The sequence below is a fragment of the Mya arenaria genome, chromosome 17 (genome assembly GCF_026914265.1).
Source record: "Mya arenaria isolate MELC-2E11 chromosome 17, ASM2691426v1".
Classification (NCBI taxonomy): domain Eukaryota; kingdom Metazoa; phylum Mollusca; class Bivalvia; order Myida; family Myidae; genus Mya; species Mya arenaria.
Genome location: NC_069138.1, coordinates 42,079,680 through 42,096,279, shown reverse-complemented (window position 1 = coordinate 42,096,279; position 16,600 = coordinate 42,079,680). Strand labels below are relative to the sequence as shown.

The 16,600-nt window shown below is 36.5% G+C and overlaps 1 protein-coding gene across 1 annotated transcript; it reads left to right on the top strand.

The window, feature by feature from the left end:
• On the top strand, nt 1–16,319 carry LOC128223690 (uncharacterized). Its single transcript, XM_052933003.1, has 10 exons — nt 1–76; nt 432–479; nt 3,323–3,399; nt 5,742–5,810; nt 8,050–8,182; nt 9,683–9,774; nt 13,325–13,393; nt 14,440–14,523; nt 15,168–15,228; nt 16,196–16,319. Exons 1-10 carry the CDS (start codon nt 70–72, stop codon nt 16,258–16,260), a joined length of 705 nt encoding a protein of 234 aa, XP_052788963.1. The 5' UTR covers nt 1–69; the 3' UTR covers nt 16,261–16,319.
• The last annotated feature ends 281 nt before the right edge of the window (nt 16,320–16,600 follow it).

Sequence of the window (16,600 nt, the reverse complement as noted above, 5' to 3'; positions counted from 1 at the left end):
CTTATATGGACTTCTCCGTGTGGAGGCCTTATCTTTGTTCTGTATAGCCTGGATTTTATACTAAGGAACATGAAAGGTATGTTTTACTTTACTTATAAAAATAATAAAGTCTAACTAATAACTAAACTTTTAAAATAGAATTATAATAATAATAAAATTAATGTAAATATCATCTTCTGCTTATTATCGTACAATTCTATATCATGAACTCTGTAAAGTATATCTGTGAAACACTGTTTGTCATAAGTTGTTACATAATACATTTTCTTGTTAGATTGTTTAACAGTAATTTCGTTCTCATGGAAAATTAAAATCTGTGCCCATAAAACGCGTTATTGTTTATCTAAATTTGTTTCTTGTATCATTGTTGTGACAAATAAGTGTGAGGGTCAGTAGCCGAAAAAAGTGTAACCACACATTTTCTTTTTCAGGTCTCGTCATTTTAGTCCTGGCGGCGACGTTATTCACGATTGCTCTTGGTAACTATTTCCATCAATCTTAATTTTGTTATTGGTTAGCACAAGCTACATATGTAACGTAACTTTTGAGGATTGCGATTCACTTTTTTAAACCATTCCAAAATTTATCTCTGATCAAATTTACCCCACTGCAGTTTTGGTACCGACTGTTGTATGCACAATAACATGAGACATGCTCTAAATGAAACAGTACCTTTGCTCGCTGGTTCTGAGAATATGAAATTGAACAAAACAATGCACAAATTATTGTTTGGGTTTCTCCCGATTTGTCAAAAAAATAAAGTCCTATTCACAGAGTGTGTATTTCACTTGATAAATGCTTCATCGATGCTTCAAATGGAAAATTTTAACAAATAAAACTTTAACATTTCTTCACCATTTTAAAAGTTGCACTCTTACAGATATACCATTTTTGTCTTGTAAACAGCAATTTTTTGCATACATATCTGCAAATCAATGATACAAGTTCGCTGACAAAATATCAAATCGTAGATTTTCATATTTCTGTTCGATAATTAATGTTTTATGGCTTAAACCGTTACTAACAGTTTAAGAGAAATGCATAAAACATCATTTTTTAAACTTTATATAAAAACATGCGAGCTGTTTTTTGTCAGCTGGTTTCCATGGATTTTCGCAAAAATTGGCTCGTTCCAAGACAAAAAAAAATTAAAAAGTTGTCAAAACGTTCAATCTGTAAGCGTGCAGCTTTATATAAGACATAACACAGTCTACGCCGCTTACAAAGCCCCGCCTTCGTTTTATAACCAGATTTGATTGAGAGTTTAATTTCATAAAACAACCTTTTCATGAAACCGCCGCTTGATTAAGTACTTTCAAAACATTATTTGGAAAACAGGTTTGTGGAAGTGTTTGAAGATTCTTATCACCTAATCAAACCCTGGTAATTAAACAAAGGCGGGCTCTTTAAGCGGTAAGGAATGCTCTCAGTTTCATATAAAGAAAAGAAAATCTTTAATTCTTCATTCAAAGGAAATTGCTTCCTGCCGACATAATTCTTATGACGTTTATTTTCACTTGGTAATAACAGTGTGTGAATACCACATGATAAATTATGTCATACATGCTACGTCGAAAGGCAACATTTTGCTTGAAATAATGACTTGAATCAAAGATAACTTTTCTTGTACTACACCATTCTAAATAAAAAGGGCAGTTTATGTCACTTAAAGAGCCCCACCTTCGTTTTATTACCCACGTTTGATAAGTTGATTAGTTTCATCAAACACTTCGACAAACCTGTTTTCATAATATTGTTTTGATAGTGCTCCGTCAGACGGCCGTATTGTGAAAAGGTTTGTCGAAGTGTTTTAAGAAACTAAACTCTCAATCAATCTCTGGTAAAAGAACGAAGGCGTGGCTCATAAAGCGGCGTAGACTGCGCTATGTTTCACTTAAAAGGGTGAAGAAATAGTGAAGTTATCTTTGTTTAAAGTCTTCATTCGAAGCAAAATATTGCCTTCCGAGTAAGCATTTATGACGAAATTTACTACGTGGTATACACACACTGTATAAACACACTTATTCGGCATGCAGCTTTAATTAGTCATGGGAATATTAACACACAGCAGTGTAGGCACTATCAACTTGCTTCTGTACTACTGTTATAAAGATCTGACAACTGTATTTTTATTATAACGAACTCACAGCATTATGAGAAACTATAGCCTAGCATCTGGTATGATTTGTTACTTTGAAGTAACTACTGAACGTAAGGAAATTGAAAAGCTGGTAGGAAGTAACTACTATACGGTGGTGTAGTGACTAGCTACTAGGAAGTAACATCTCTACGGTGGTGTAGTGACTATGTACTAGGAAATTACTACCCTACGGTGGTGTAGTGACAAGCAACTAGGAAGTAACTTCTCTATGGTGGTGTAGTGACTAGCAACTAGGAAGTAACACCTTTACGGTGGTGTAGTGACTAGCTACTAGGAAGTAACTTCTCTATGGTGGTGTAGTGACTCACCACTAGGAAGTAACTACCTTACGGTGGTGTAGTGACTAGCTACTAGGAAGTAACTTCCCTAAGGTGGTGTAGTGACTAGCTACTAGGAAGTAACTTCTCTATGGTGGTGTAGTGACTCACCATTAGGAAGTAACTACCTTACGGTGGTGTAGTGACTAGCTACTAGGAAGTAACTTCCCTAAGGTGGTGTAGTGACTAGCTACTAGGAAGTAACTTCCCTATGGTGGTGTAGTGACTAGCTACTAGGAAGTAACTACCCTAAGGTGGTGTAGTGACTAGGTACTAGGAAGAAAGTACTCTACGGTGGTGTAGTGACTCACCACTAGGAAGTAACTACTCTAAGGTGGTGTAGTGACTAGCTACTAGGTAGTAAGTACTCTACGGTGGTGTAGTGACTAGGTATTCGGAAGTAACTAAAATACGGTGGTGTAGTGACTAGCCACTAGAAAGTACCTACTCTACTGTTGTGTAGTGACTAGTCACTAGGACGTAACTACTCTACGATTGTGTAGTGACTAGCTACTAGAAAGTAACTACTCTACGGTGGTGTACTGACTAGCTACTAGGAAGTAACTTCGCTACGGTGGAGTAGTGATTAGCCACTAGGAAGCATCCTCGGCACCCAGTGTATTATAACTTAAATAATATATAGGTTATAATACACTGGGTGCCGATGATGCTAGGAAGTAACTACTCTACGGTGGTGTAGTGATTAGCTACTAGGAGGTAACTACTCTACGGTGGTCTAGTAACTAGCTACTGGAAGGATTCCCTGAAATAACTGGAAGGTTTTGACTTATATTTCATCTTATGATATAAATATTTTAATTTGTCTTTACATTTCATTTCGCAGGTCTAAGTTGTTATCAATGCACGCGCGAGGAGTCGTTGGCGGCTTGCAACAAAATTAAAAACTGTTCCGACATTGAGGTAGGTAATTATTTTTAAGAATTATTTTCATAGCTGTTACATATTATCAATTTTTTAGTTTCCGGCTAACGTTCATATAATTGAGGTTTTCCCGTACTCATACCAAGCGATAATTTGCCCAAATACCACGCATGTTACCACATAAAAGCATTCTTAGTATGTTTCAAAATCTTGAACGTTTCTTAAAGCGCATTATTTCATCGATTATTTGATAAAAATATTTGTTAACTATAATCTTGAAAAGCAATGTAAACAGCAAATTTGTACTTTATTCTAATAAAGTATGTTTACGTTATTTTCAAGGATACTTAACCCATAATGCGCAAGATTATGCAAGTTAATAAAGAGTTGAACATTAGTTGTTTTGAAAAGAAGCATATGGTAACGTGGACAAATGAGTTGAACACGCATTTGAGAAATTACTCGAGTATTTGTGTGATATTGGGGTCAGTACAACAAAGTTTGTGATGCTTGTGAACTTGTGAGACTATGCAACTGTTTTTCAGATTGTATTCTTTTGGCTGTTCTGTTCTCACTATTACCTATGCTGTTTCTTAATATATAAAATATCGATGAATTATATAGGTATTGCAATGTTTGCTGGGGTATTATATATGTATTGCAATATTTGCTGGGGTATTATATCGATGTATTATATATGTATTGCAATATTTGCTGGGGTATTATATCGATGTATTATATAGGTATTTCAATGTTTGCTGGGGCTTTATATCGATGTATTATATAGGTATTTCCATGTTTGCTGGGGTATTATATCGATGTATTATATAGGTATTTCAATGTTTGCTGGGGTATTATATCGATGTATTATATAGGTATTGCAATGTTTGCTGGGGTATTATATCGATGTATTATATATGTATTGAAATGTTTGCTGGGGTATTATATCGATGTATTATATAGGTATTGCAATGTTTGCTGGGGTATTATATCGATGTATTATATAGGTATTGCAATGTTTGCTGGGGTATTATATCGATGTATTATATAGGTATTTTCATGTTTGCTGGGGTATTATATCGATGTATTATATAGGTATTGCAATGTTTGCTGGGGTATTATATCGATGTATTATATAGGTATTGCAATGTTTGCTGGAGTATTATATCGATGTATTATATAAGTATTGCAATGTTTGCTAATGTGTTATATAGGTATTGCAATGTTTGCTGGGGTATTATATCGATGTATTATATAAGTATCGCAATGTTTGCTGGGGTATTATATCGATGTATTATATAGGTATTTCAATGTTTGCTGGGGTATTATATCGATGTATTATATAGGTATTTCCATGTTTGCTGGGGTATTATATCGATGTATTATATAGGTATTTCAATGTTTGCTGGGGTATTATATCGATGTATTATATAGATATTTCCATGTTTGCTGGGGTATTATATCGATGTATTATATAGGTATTTCCATGTTTGCTGGGGTATTATATCGATGTATTATATAGGTATTTCAATGTTTGCTGGGGTATTATATCGATGTATTATATAGGTATTTCCATGTTTGCTGGGGTATTATATCGATGTATTATATAGGTATTTCCATGTTTGCTGGGGTATTATATCGATGTATTATATAGGTATTTCCATGTTTGCTGGGGTATTATATCGATGTATTATATAGGTATTTCCATGTTTGCTGGGGTATTATATCGATGTATTATATAGGTATTTCCATGTTTGCTGGGGTATTATATCGATGTATTATATAGGTATTTCCATGTTTGCTGGGGTATTATATCGATGTATTATATAGGTATCGCTATGTTTGCAGGAGTGATATATTGGTGAATTATATACGAATCACATTATTTGCATGATTGTCATTATAAGCTACGGGGTTAGAAGTTGAGTCGATATGGGATATACGGGGCAAAGGGAGCTCGAACCCGAATATGGTTTCATGCGCCACGTGCATACCATATCGTGTCACCTTCTAACCCCGTAACATCTATATCACGTCGACAACATGTTTTCATTGTTTTCATATTCATATGTCTCATTTATTCATCGGAATATCCATCGGAATTTCAAAGGAAGTCGCCTTTTCGGTACGATATAATTTGGTGACCCAATACGGGAATATATTAGGTAACGTGTGACGCGTCATGGACCAATGCTTCATTTATGTTTGAAGCGTGATAAATCGATGCATTTTTTACTTATCGCTAACTTTGTAGCATTGATATATTGGTGAATTATATAGGTATGTTTCCAGGATTGTAATGTGGATGTATTATATACGTATCACTTTGTTTCCATGAGTATTATGTGGATGTATTATATGCGTGTCACTCTTGCTTGCAGGAATGTTATGTGGATGAAATAGTTACAAGCACAAGAGTTGTATACACTGCTGGATGTCGAGCGAAAGTGGTATTTGTTTTCGTATTTTATGATAAATGACAAAATATCAAGTCTTTTATTATATTTAATAGATTGCCTTGAATATGTTAGAGGGATTTTTTTTTCATTTTTGACATTTAACGTTGACGCGAAAATGTTGCCTGTCGGTGATGTATAGAAATGAATTCCAAAACTAACAAATTCACTTTAAACGGTCCGTTCATAACAATTAATTCTGTTTCAAAGAACAGAATAAATAATACTCGAGCCTCGCTGACTCATACTCGCTTGGGTCGAATTCATTGTTGGCTCGAACTGGATGTTAAGGATCTATTTTTTTACTGAAGGTTAGCATTCCTACTTGGCTCGAATTTTCGGTGGCTCGTCGTATTTTCGCCGGTCCCTGTGAGCTCGAGCCAGCGGAGTTTGTCGGTTCATTAAATGTCCATTTAAGACCAATTCTTATTGAACAAACATGTTAAAAACATAATTTTGTTTTGTGTGCTATACATCTGGCCGACTATGTGTTTCTTTATAAAAAGCTGATGTTTGTGTGCTATATGTCTGGCCGACTCTATGTTGTTTCTTTATAAAAAGCTGACGTTTGTGTGCTATATGTCTGGCCGACTCTATGTTGTTTCTTTATAAAGAGCTGACGTTTGTGTGCTATATGTCTGGCCGACTCTATGTTGTTTCTTTATAAAGAGCTGATGTTTGTGTGCTATATGTCTGGCCGACTCTATGTTGTTTCTTTATAAAGAGCTGATGTTTGTGTGCTATATGTCTGGCCGACTCTATGTTGTTTCTTTATAAACAGCTGATGTTTGTGTGCTATATGTCAAGTCGACTCTGTGTTTCTTTATAAAAAGCTGATGTTTGTGTGATATATGTCTGGCCTACTCGATGTTGTTTCTTTATAAAGAGCTGATGTTTGTGTGCTATATGTCTGGCCGACTCTGCATTTCTTAATAAGCGCTGATGTTTGTGTATTATATGTCTGGCCGACTCTGTGTTTCTTATAAAGAGTGATGCTTGTGTGCTATATGTCTGGCCGAGTTTATGTTGTTTCTTTATAAAGAGCTGATGTTTCTTTATAAAGAGCTGATATTTGTGTGCTATATGTCTCGCCGACTCTGCATTTCTTAGTAAGGGCTGATGGTTGTGTATTATATGTCTGACCGACTCTGCATTTCTTAGTAAGGGCTGATGGTTGTGTATTATATGTCTGACCGACTCTGTGTTTCTTATAAAGAGCTGATGTTTGTGTGCTATATGTCTGGCCGACTCTATGTTGTTTCTTTATAAACAGCTGATGTTTGTGTGCTATATGTCAAGTCGACTCTGTGTTTCTTTATAAAAAGCTGATGTTTGTGTGATATATGTCTGGCCTACTCGATGTTGTTTCTTTATAAAGAGCTGATGTTTGTGTGCTATATGTCTGGCCGACTCTGCATTTCTTAATAAGCGCTGATGTTTGTGTATTATATGTCTGGCCGACTCTGTGTTTCTTATAAAGAGTGATGCTTGTGTGCTATATGTCTGGCCGACTTTATGTTGTTTCTTTATAAAGAGCTGATGTTTCTTTATAAAGAGCTGATATTTGTGTGCTATATGTCTCGCCGACTCTGCATTTCTTAGTAAGCGCTGATGGTTGTGTATTATATGTCTGACCGACTCTGTGTTTCTTATAAAGACTGATGCTTGTGTGCTATATGTCTGGTCGACTATGTGCTTCTTTATAAAGAGCTGATGCTTGTGTGCTTTATGATTGGACGACTCTGTATTTCTTTGTTAAGAGCTGATGTTTGTGTGCTATATATGTCTGGCCGACTTTGTGTTTCTTTGTAAAGAGCTGATGTTTGTTCGCTATATGTCTGGCCGACTATGTGCATTTTTATAAAGAGCTGATGTTTGTGTGCTATATGTCTGGCCGATTCTGTATTTCTTTGTACAGAGCTGATGTTTGTGTGCTATATGTCTGGCCGACTATGTGCTTCTTTATAAAGAGTTGATGTTTGTGTGCTATATGTCTGGCCGACTCTGTATTACTTTGTAAAGAGCTGATGTTTGTGTGCTATATGTCTGGCCGACTCTGTATTACTTTATAAAGAGCTGATGTTTGTGTACTATATGTCTAGCCGACAATGTGCTTCTTTATAAATAGCTTATGTTTGTGTGATATATGATTCCTTGCTACTGCGCTTCGTCTTTCTATGATATGTATATACATATATGTATACTATCATCGGAATGCAATACCTACCTTTAGCAATGTACCGGGACGGCATTAGGGAAACGGTCGAGCATGGAGAAAAGACAAGATATAGAGCTGATTGCATGTTCCCGCTGCTGTGATGCTAACGACTTTTGCAACAAACAACTATGTGGGATCCAAAATACGCGTGAGTTGTTTTTAGTTTGAACAACACATCCTCGGCACCCTAGCGTATCATAACCTCTATCATATAAGTTATGATACGCTGGGTTCCCCAGGATGGAACAACAAGACGACCCTGATTCAGTATCATAAAAGCACTTAAGTCAAATCTTAATCTCAGCCACAATTCATTTAACACATTACATCAGAAATTATTGAAAACCGTAAATGTGTAAATCGGGCATTCTTTCATAGAATATGCTAATAAAAACACATTGGTCATAATTCAAAAGAAACGTAATTCTACAGCATAAAATGTAATTGAGTACGACCCAATGTAAATTATCAATTACTCAATTATATTTTTTGCTTTAGTTGCAAAAAATTATAAACACATTCAATGAGAAAATATGTTTTTAAAAAGAGTAAACTCAAATCACATTTTGAATCATACTATGGTTGAATGTGGTAAAATGACTTGAGTACTTTTGGGATATTTGGACCGAGTCTACTATTTCCCAAACTCACTAGGTCATACAGCCAAAATGATAGGGTAATTAGTACATTACTAATGTATTAATTTAACAGACATATTGTTACATAATATATTCAATGTTAAAGATGCATTATTCTGTTACATGACGTAATTTTCAACATTGCGCAATGACCCTTGTAATGACGTCACGTCAGCAGAGTGGAGCACGATCGTTTCATATTAGGTTGAACAGTGTGTGTATACCAAGTGATAAATAACGTCATCTATGCTACGTCGGAAGGCAACAATTTGCTTATAATGAAGACTTAAAACAAAGATAACTTTTTTTTGCAACACCATTTTAGATAAAACAAAGGGCAGTCTATGCAGCTTAAAGGGCCTCGCATTTGTTTTATTCCCGAAATTTGAGGTCATTTTTTCATCAAACACTTCGACAAACCTGTCTCCAAAATAATGTTTTGACAGTGCTCCGTCAGACGGCCGTATTGTGAAAAGTTTTGTCGAAGTGTTTTAAGAAACTAAACTCTCAATCAAACTCTGGTACAAAAGAGTGGTCTGGTAAAAGACCGAAGGCGGGGCTCCGTAAGCAGAGTAGACTGCCCTATGTTTTATATAAAATGCTGAAGAAATAGTGAAGTTATCTTTGTTTTTATCTTTTTTCCAAATCAAAATATTGCCTTCCGACGTAGCATTTATGGCGCAATATATCACGTGGTATACACACACTGTTGAATACGGATGGAAAATCTTTGGCGATATGTATTGTTTGGAAATTCATATAATACAACTAGTTAGGTCATCTGCCAAAACTATGTGAGGAATGAAATCTCGGCTAAGCATCGTTTAATGGCTTCAAGATTCAACAGGCATGCAATTATGAATAACTGTATATTAAATTCTCACAAGTTTTTTTAACAATTCATGTCGACTTAAATACTGACTCGCTGTTAAAGTCAGATACGTTGAAATAAAATGGTAACAAACGTATTGCATATGTATAAGTATACATTTCCATCTCTACATCTAAAGAGGGAAATCAAGACTTACACCAGTGCTACAGCTGTAACCTTGTGGGAGACATGTCAGCATGCAACGAAAAGGTCACGTGTGACATCGACCAGGTCAGTATATTTACAAACATGTCCACCCTGTCATTTGACGTGTAGCCACGTGAAAAAGTAAGAGTTGAGTTTAGCATTAATAGCACAATTAAGTCTTAAACGTATGCCTTTATAGTCACAGACACTCGCACAAACATAACTTCTCTAGGGGTTGCTACACCTATTACCTTTGTGACCACGTGTATAATTGATACATAGTTATTCACTGTACATGAGGCTAAATATTCTTGTTGGGCGTTGGTCACAAATTTTGCAGCCAATCCTGTTTTTCGTTGTTACCGCCTTGTTGATGTTAATTATGCCCCCCTTCGAAGAAGAGGGGTATATTGCTTTGCACAGGCACGTCGGTATGTCGGTCGGTCGGTCGGTCGGTCCGTCGGTAGACCAAAGCTTGTCCGAGTGATAACTCAACTATTCCTGGACGTATGGTCATCAAACTTCACATGAAGATTGGGCCTGACCAGTAGATGACCCCTATTGTTTTTGGGGTCATCGGGTCAAAGGTCAAGGTCACAATGACCTTTAATGGTAAAATTATTTTAAAGATTGTCAGAGTGATAACTCAACAATGCCTGCACCATTGGCCCTCAAACTTGACATGGAGGTTGGGCCTGACCAGTAGATGACCCCTATTGTTTTTGGGGGTCATCAGGCCAAAGGTCAAGGTCGCAGTGACCTTGAATGGTAAAAGGTTGTCCGAGTGATAACGTGACAATGCCTGCACCCATGGCCCTCAAACTTGACTTGGAGGTTTGGCCTGACCAGTAGCTGACCCCTATTGTTTTTTGGGCTCAATGGGTCAAAGGTCAAGGTCACAGTGACCTTGAATGGTAAAAGGTTGTTCGAGTGATAACTCAACAATGCCTGCACCCATGGCCCTCAAACTTGACTTGGAGGATGGGCCTGACCAGTAGATTACCCCTATTGTTTTTGGGGGTCATTGGGTCAAAGGTCAAGAATTGGCCTGACCAGGAGATGACCCCTATGGTTTTGGGGGGTCATCTGGCCAAAGGTCAAGGTCACAGTGACCTGGAATGGTAAAAGGTTGTCCGAGTGATAACTCGACAATGCCTGCACCCATGGCCCTCAAACTTGACTTGGAGGTTGGGCCTGGCCAGAAGATGGTCCCTATTGATTTAAGGGGTCATTGAGCCAAAGGTCAAGGTCACAGTGACCTGGAATGGTAAAAGGTTATCCAAGTGATAACTTGACAATGGCTGCACCCATGGCCCTCAAACTTGATTTGGAGGTTGAGTCTGGCCAGAAGATTGTCCCTATTAATTTTAGGGGTCATTGGGCCAAAGGTCAAGGTCACAGTGACCTTGAATGATAAAAGGTTGTCCAAGTGATAACTCAACAATGCCTGCACCCATGGCCCTCAAACTTGACATGGAGGTTGCGCCCGACCAGTAGATGACCCCTATTGGTTTTAGGGGTCAAAGGTCAAGGTCACAGTGACCTTGAAAGCAAACTTGACAATTCTTGGACCTATGGTCATCAAACTTGACATGAAGGTTGGGCCTGCCCAGTAGATGACCCCTATCAATTTTGGGGGTCATCAGGCCAAGGTCAATGTCACAGTAACCTTTAACGCTAAAAAGTTAACAAATCTTCCCCCCACTGATATCTCAACAATGCTTGAACCTATGATCATTAAACTTGACATGGATGTTAAGCCTGACCAGTAGATCACCCTTATTGATTTTAGGATTCATAGAGCCAAAGGTCAAGGTCACAGTGATCTTGAATGGTTAAAGGTTGTCCGAGTGATAACTCAACAATGCCTGAACCCATGGCCTTCAAACTTGACTTGGAGTTGCATCTGACTTGTAGATGGCCCTTTATGATTTAAGGGGTCATCGGGTTAAAGGTCAAGGTCACAGTGACCTTGAACGAAAAAAACTTGTCTTGTGATAACTTGACAATGCCTGCACCCATGGCCCTCAAACTTGACATTTCGGTTTCTGGTGACCAGCTGATGACTCTGGATTCTGAGTTCATAGAGTCAAAGGTCATGACGGTCATAACACACTTTATCCTCACACTTTAATGGTCATAATCTTAAAACAGCAACAAATCAGCTGTCATTTCGGTCCATGCATATTTCATTCAATTGTCCATATAATCCTGACAACATGGCGCTCAGGGGGGGGGGGGGACATAATGTTTGACAAACATCTCTTGTTTCTTTCGTTTTAATATCTTTTCTATTTTCAATTTGTGAACAAGCTGTCGTTCAGCTTATACATTCAATAACCTTTTTTATTAATGCCTCTAGAAACATAGGTTAAAAACTGAGAGAAACTTACACGTGTGGCCTCCGGGTAGGCATTTTTATATTGCGAGAAAAGCGATAAAGCTTACTAACCAGGTGAAAATATCCTCCCAAAACCCCAAACTCTCTTCGAACACCGCAATTTTATTCCGCATCACACATTCCCCCCCCCCCTCACTTAAATATCGGAAAACACAAAACACTTTGGACCCCCTGCTAGTTAAGAGATAAAAATGGTAAGCTGGTTTTACATGCTTTTATACAATTGGAAGATTATAACGACTGTTTAACAGTGTGTCAAACCATATAGTCTTCCCAAAAGTATATACAACACCGTTTTTAATATCACGTTATTCAACCTTATCTTCAACAACAAAGAGCATCACCATAACATCTTAGTAGACTAATATAATTTTTTATCTAAATTTATCAAACCACACGTTGGATTATGTACCTTGATCAAATTACCAATGCTGGTGATGCTGAAGATTCTTTTTCCCTCCTCAGATAAGTAGATTTAAAAGTTTGACCAAGCTGGAAATCCTAATCTTGCCCACGGGCAAATATAAAAAGTACCAGTATGGAACTCCTTTTATTGTCATCACACATTTCTCCCTTGTTGAAGACCGTCCTCTGTAGCATCATGGAAACCTTGTATTGTGGTAATATTTATAATCAAAATGAATCATTTCTCGCTGGCACCCAAAAAGAGTTCACGCTGCATTAAAAAAATAATGCTGCACTCTCCTCAGAACTATTAAAAGAACGATCTTTATATTTACATAATCGGAATCACTGAGCGCATATGTATGACAACGACGAATTTTCACATATTCATACGCATTTTGTTTCACTACTAACAGAAGAGTTCTAGCGAAATAAATATTTTTAACTTTATTTTGTTTAACTGAGGTGGGAGCAAATACATCTACCACAGCCTCTCCTGTGATATAGGTTACTCCCAATCCTCGCGTAGGGTGTTCTGAGGTGGGAGCAAATGCATCTACCATAGCCGCTCCTGTGATATTGGTTACTCCCAATCCTCGCGTAGGGTGTTCTGCGAAAGCCTCATCTTGCACGAACGGCCATGGAAAATACTTATAATCTCGTCATGAGTATACAAAAATTACAACACACTGAATAAACTTTTGAATACTGAGATCATTGTCGTTTGGGCACTGTCTTTGTGCCCCTAAACATGAGTTATTTAAAAAAAAGTTTCATTGTATTATTAGAAATGGGTATAGTTTTATAACTGTTTTCTTCTGTCAACAGGTCTGTTCTTCAGCTGCCTACATAGAAGGTAATCAGGAGCTGTACTCATTCGGCTGTTACCCTAAACAGGTATAAAAGTCTTTCAAGTGTTTGACACTGATAATCCAATTGGATGAATTGGTTTGTCATGTGATTGATGTCTGTGTCCGACCGTTAAGCACTTAATATTAGTTGATTAATCTATCATATTTAAAACTAGTTTTCATTTCAAGCTAATGTGGGACCTATATACTTTTATTATTCATTGTGTAATTATTGACGAATGTTGGGCCCAGTGTTAGGTTTTGCGCAATTACACTGGTTAAGACCACTATATATACTAATGAACTCGTGTTCTGACAGTTTAAAGGCGGTTATCATTTATAGGTAAAGCTGTGTTGATGCATGTCCGATCTATATGTGGTGATTTGTGTCCTTCATTCAGTGTCTTTTTGGCTAGTTTTGTGCATCGAAACTATTTTCTTACTAGGCTTGTCACTGTAGATGACATTCCACTAATAAAATATGAATGTTCGTCATGTATAGTGAATGAACCTGGCTATTCAGCCTTGATTTTATCAAACTTATAAGTAGCATATGGATATTCACCCCTTTTGTTTAGAAGAATATAATAAAGTTATACTACTTTTTCCCTATCAGAGCCATATCAGATACACAAGTTTAGGGCCAAAAGGCATGATCAAATTAGTTAAACCTCCTTACGAATAGTATTGTCATGTATTAACTAAAAAGCACACGGACTATCAAACTGCGCACAGTATTTTCAACTTGAAAACATAAATGTTGTATTATTCAACTATAGCAAGACAGTGTCCGTGTGCTTTTTTTTGTTTTAAAACGAATGCGGGAATACACACGATTGTTCTATATGACTTATAAGTTACTGATCTAAGCGCATTATTTAAACACAGGGAACAAGAGCCAGTGATTATGTACTTTGTCTATCAGTCCATGTAGGTCTTTTTAATACTTTTGGTGGTGTTTGTTGAAAGAATAGAATGATAAATACAACGATTTGATTTTGCTTAAATACTTAAATGAGCAATATATACAGTGTATTTAACTATGACTTAGAATTACCGAACAAAATTTATATTAAATGATTCTATCTACAGCCCTGTTTAGCGGGGACATCGTTTATTGTACAACATCAGGCCATGTTGGATCATAACACTGTCGGGAGGCGAGAACTCCACAAGGTAGATTTCACTCTCTGGTCAATGCTTAAGGTTATGTTCAATTTTCTAGAACCATACCTTATAACAGGATAAAGCTTAGCCCTCTATCATTTGCGTAATTTTTCTTATACTAAAGAGGAATTTATGACATCCAACATAAAACAAAAGACACAATAAATTTATCAAATCCAAACTTAAGCTTAAGAAGTTTCAAGAAATAGGGGCGTGTCGATCACGCTATATAACGACATAGAAAAATGTCGTATTGGCATCAGCTCGAACGTATGGCTGCACCGCATGCGCAGTAATACCTTTCAAATATCTTAATTGAACATGACCGATTTTACATTCCACACAAACGATTCTTGCAACACAAACAAGCGACCGAACCCAATATGAAACGCTGGTACTTCTCTCTTTTTTCTTTAAGTTGTTCTGGCGCTGATGACTAAAAGAGAAACAAAAGAAGGCGACTTAATTTTGCCAAATGTCCTTAGGAATTTTACTTAAATGTGTTGTTAAGTAAATGAAAAGAGTAAGAGCTTTTTCAAACGAAGAATGTTGATGATCAATAACTTCCGACTTACTGTTGTATATATTATTGTCTTCTTAATATGCATTTTCATCAAATGCCTGGTAGAATAGTATCCAGTTCTTTCTTACAGGTCTGTAACATCTGCTGTGGGGATTTTCTTTGTAACACCGGAAACTGTTCACAACTTGTTGGTAAGAAATTCGGTTTAAACTATACTCCGTTATTATGATGCATTAGTCCAATTGCTATAAAATCTTCCTCAATTACTATGAGACTTTATTACTATTAGACTAATACCTTTAAGCTATATACTCTGTTCATGTATATTTTAACTCGATTACAAAGACAGACAACTTTAATTTGCTTTAAATGCCGCTCCTGAGTCCGTCATATCTGAAGAGCGGTCAATTATAACTTATTTGCTTTTGCTGGTTTTGTGGTGTATTTATCATGTCTATTTTTTATCCGGATATTTCATTGCTGGCAGATGAAAGAAAATTTATCAAACTTGCATACAACACGATGTTAAGTGATACACAAAACAACGCAAAGGAACTAAATTGGGTATTTAAGTTAAACACATTGTTATAATCTATGTGAATCGCTGAAGTTTAGCTTAACCAAGGGGTTGGAAATACAAACTATTTAATACACACCTTTTAAATGATGGATAGAGATTGTTTCATGCAACAATGAAATGAAGAATTACGAGAATAATCAAGGGCATCAACATATATACTTTTGATTATTATTATGATGAATGCTATTTTCTATTAGAATGTCCATGATACATGTACCATAAATTAAGACTCTTATACATAAAGCGATATCATTGGTGCAATACAAACATTCCAAAATTCATCGAACTTATTTCGAGCGAAAATGAGGGCTTTGAAATGCGTCAGTATAGATTGCAGACACATTTCTCCACTTGCTATTTTTTCGGTTATATAAGCATATGTGTATAACTTTATTTTGTTTATACATTATGATTTTCTTCCTTCTTCTTCTTCGTCTTCTTCTTCTTCTTCTTCTTCTTCTTCTTCTTCTTCTTCTTCTTCTTCTGCTTCTTCTTCGCTTAGAATGTATATTTTAGCCGTATAATATTGAACGCATGCAAGCCAGTCTCGATTTAAACTATTTCAACTGTATTTGCAGGAAAACTACGTCTACTGTACGAAGGCAGCCACTTGGACCTTCACACTCTAAAGAAGATTCCATAGTGTGACCAGTGTGTGTGAAATTGTCTGTGGGTCAGTTTTGAAAACAGACAATACTTATACTGAATGGGTTATTATTATTATTTTCTTTTATTCCAATCGCGAATCCCGGCTAATAAAAACAATACCCAAGTCATTTCGTTTCTCAATCTCAAGTTCAATACACTGCTTCCACATAACAGGAAGCCATTAGGCAAAAGCACTAATGATTAACTTAAGCGAGTTCTCCACTGTATTATGTAGATTAACAGCTTTCCTCAATATTCTAAAGATTTCTGGAGCACAAAATGCACTCGCGTATTAATCGAGTAGTCAAAAATAATAAAATGGTAATTCAATTATT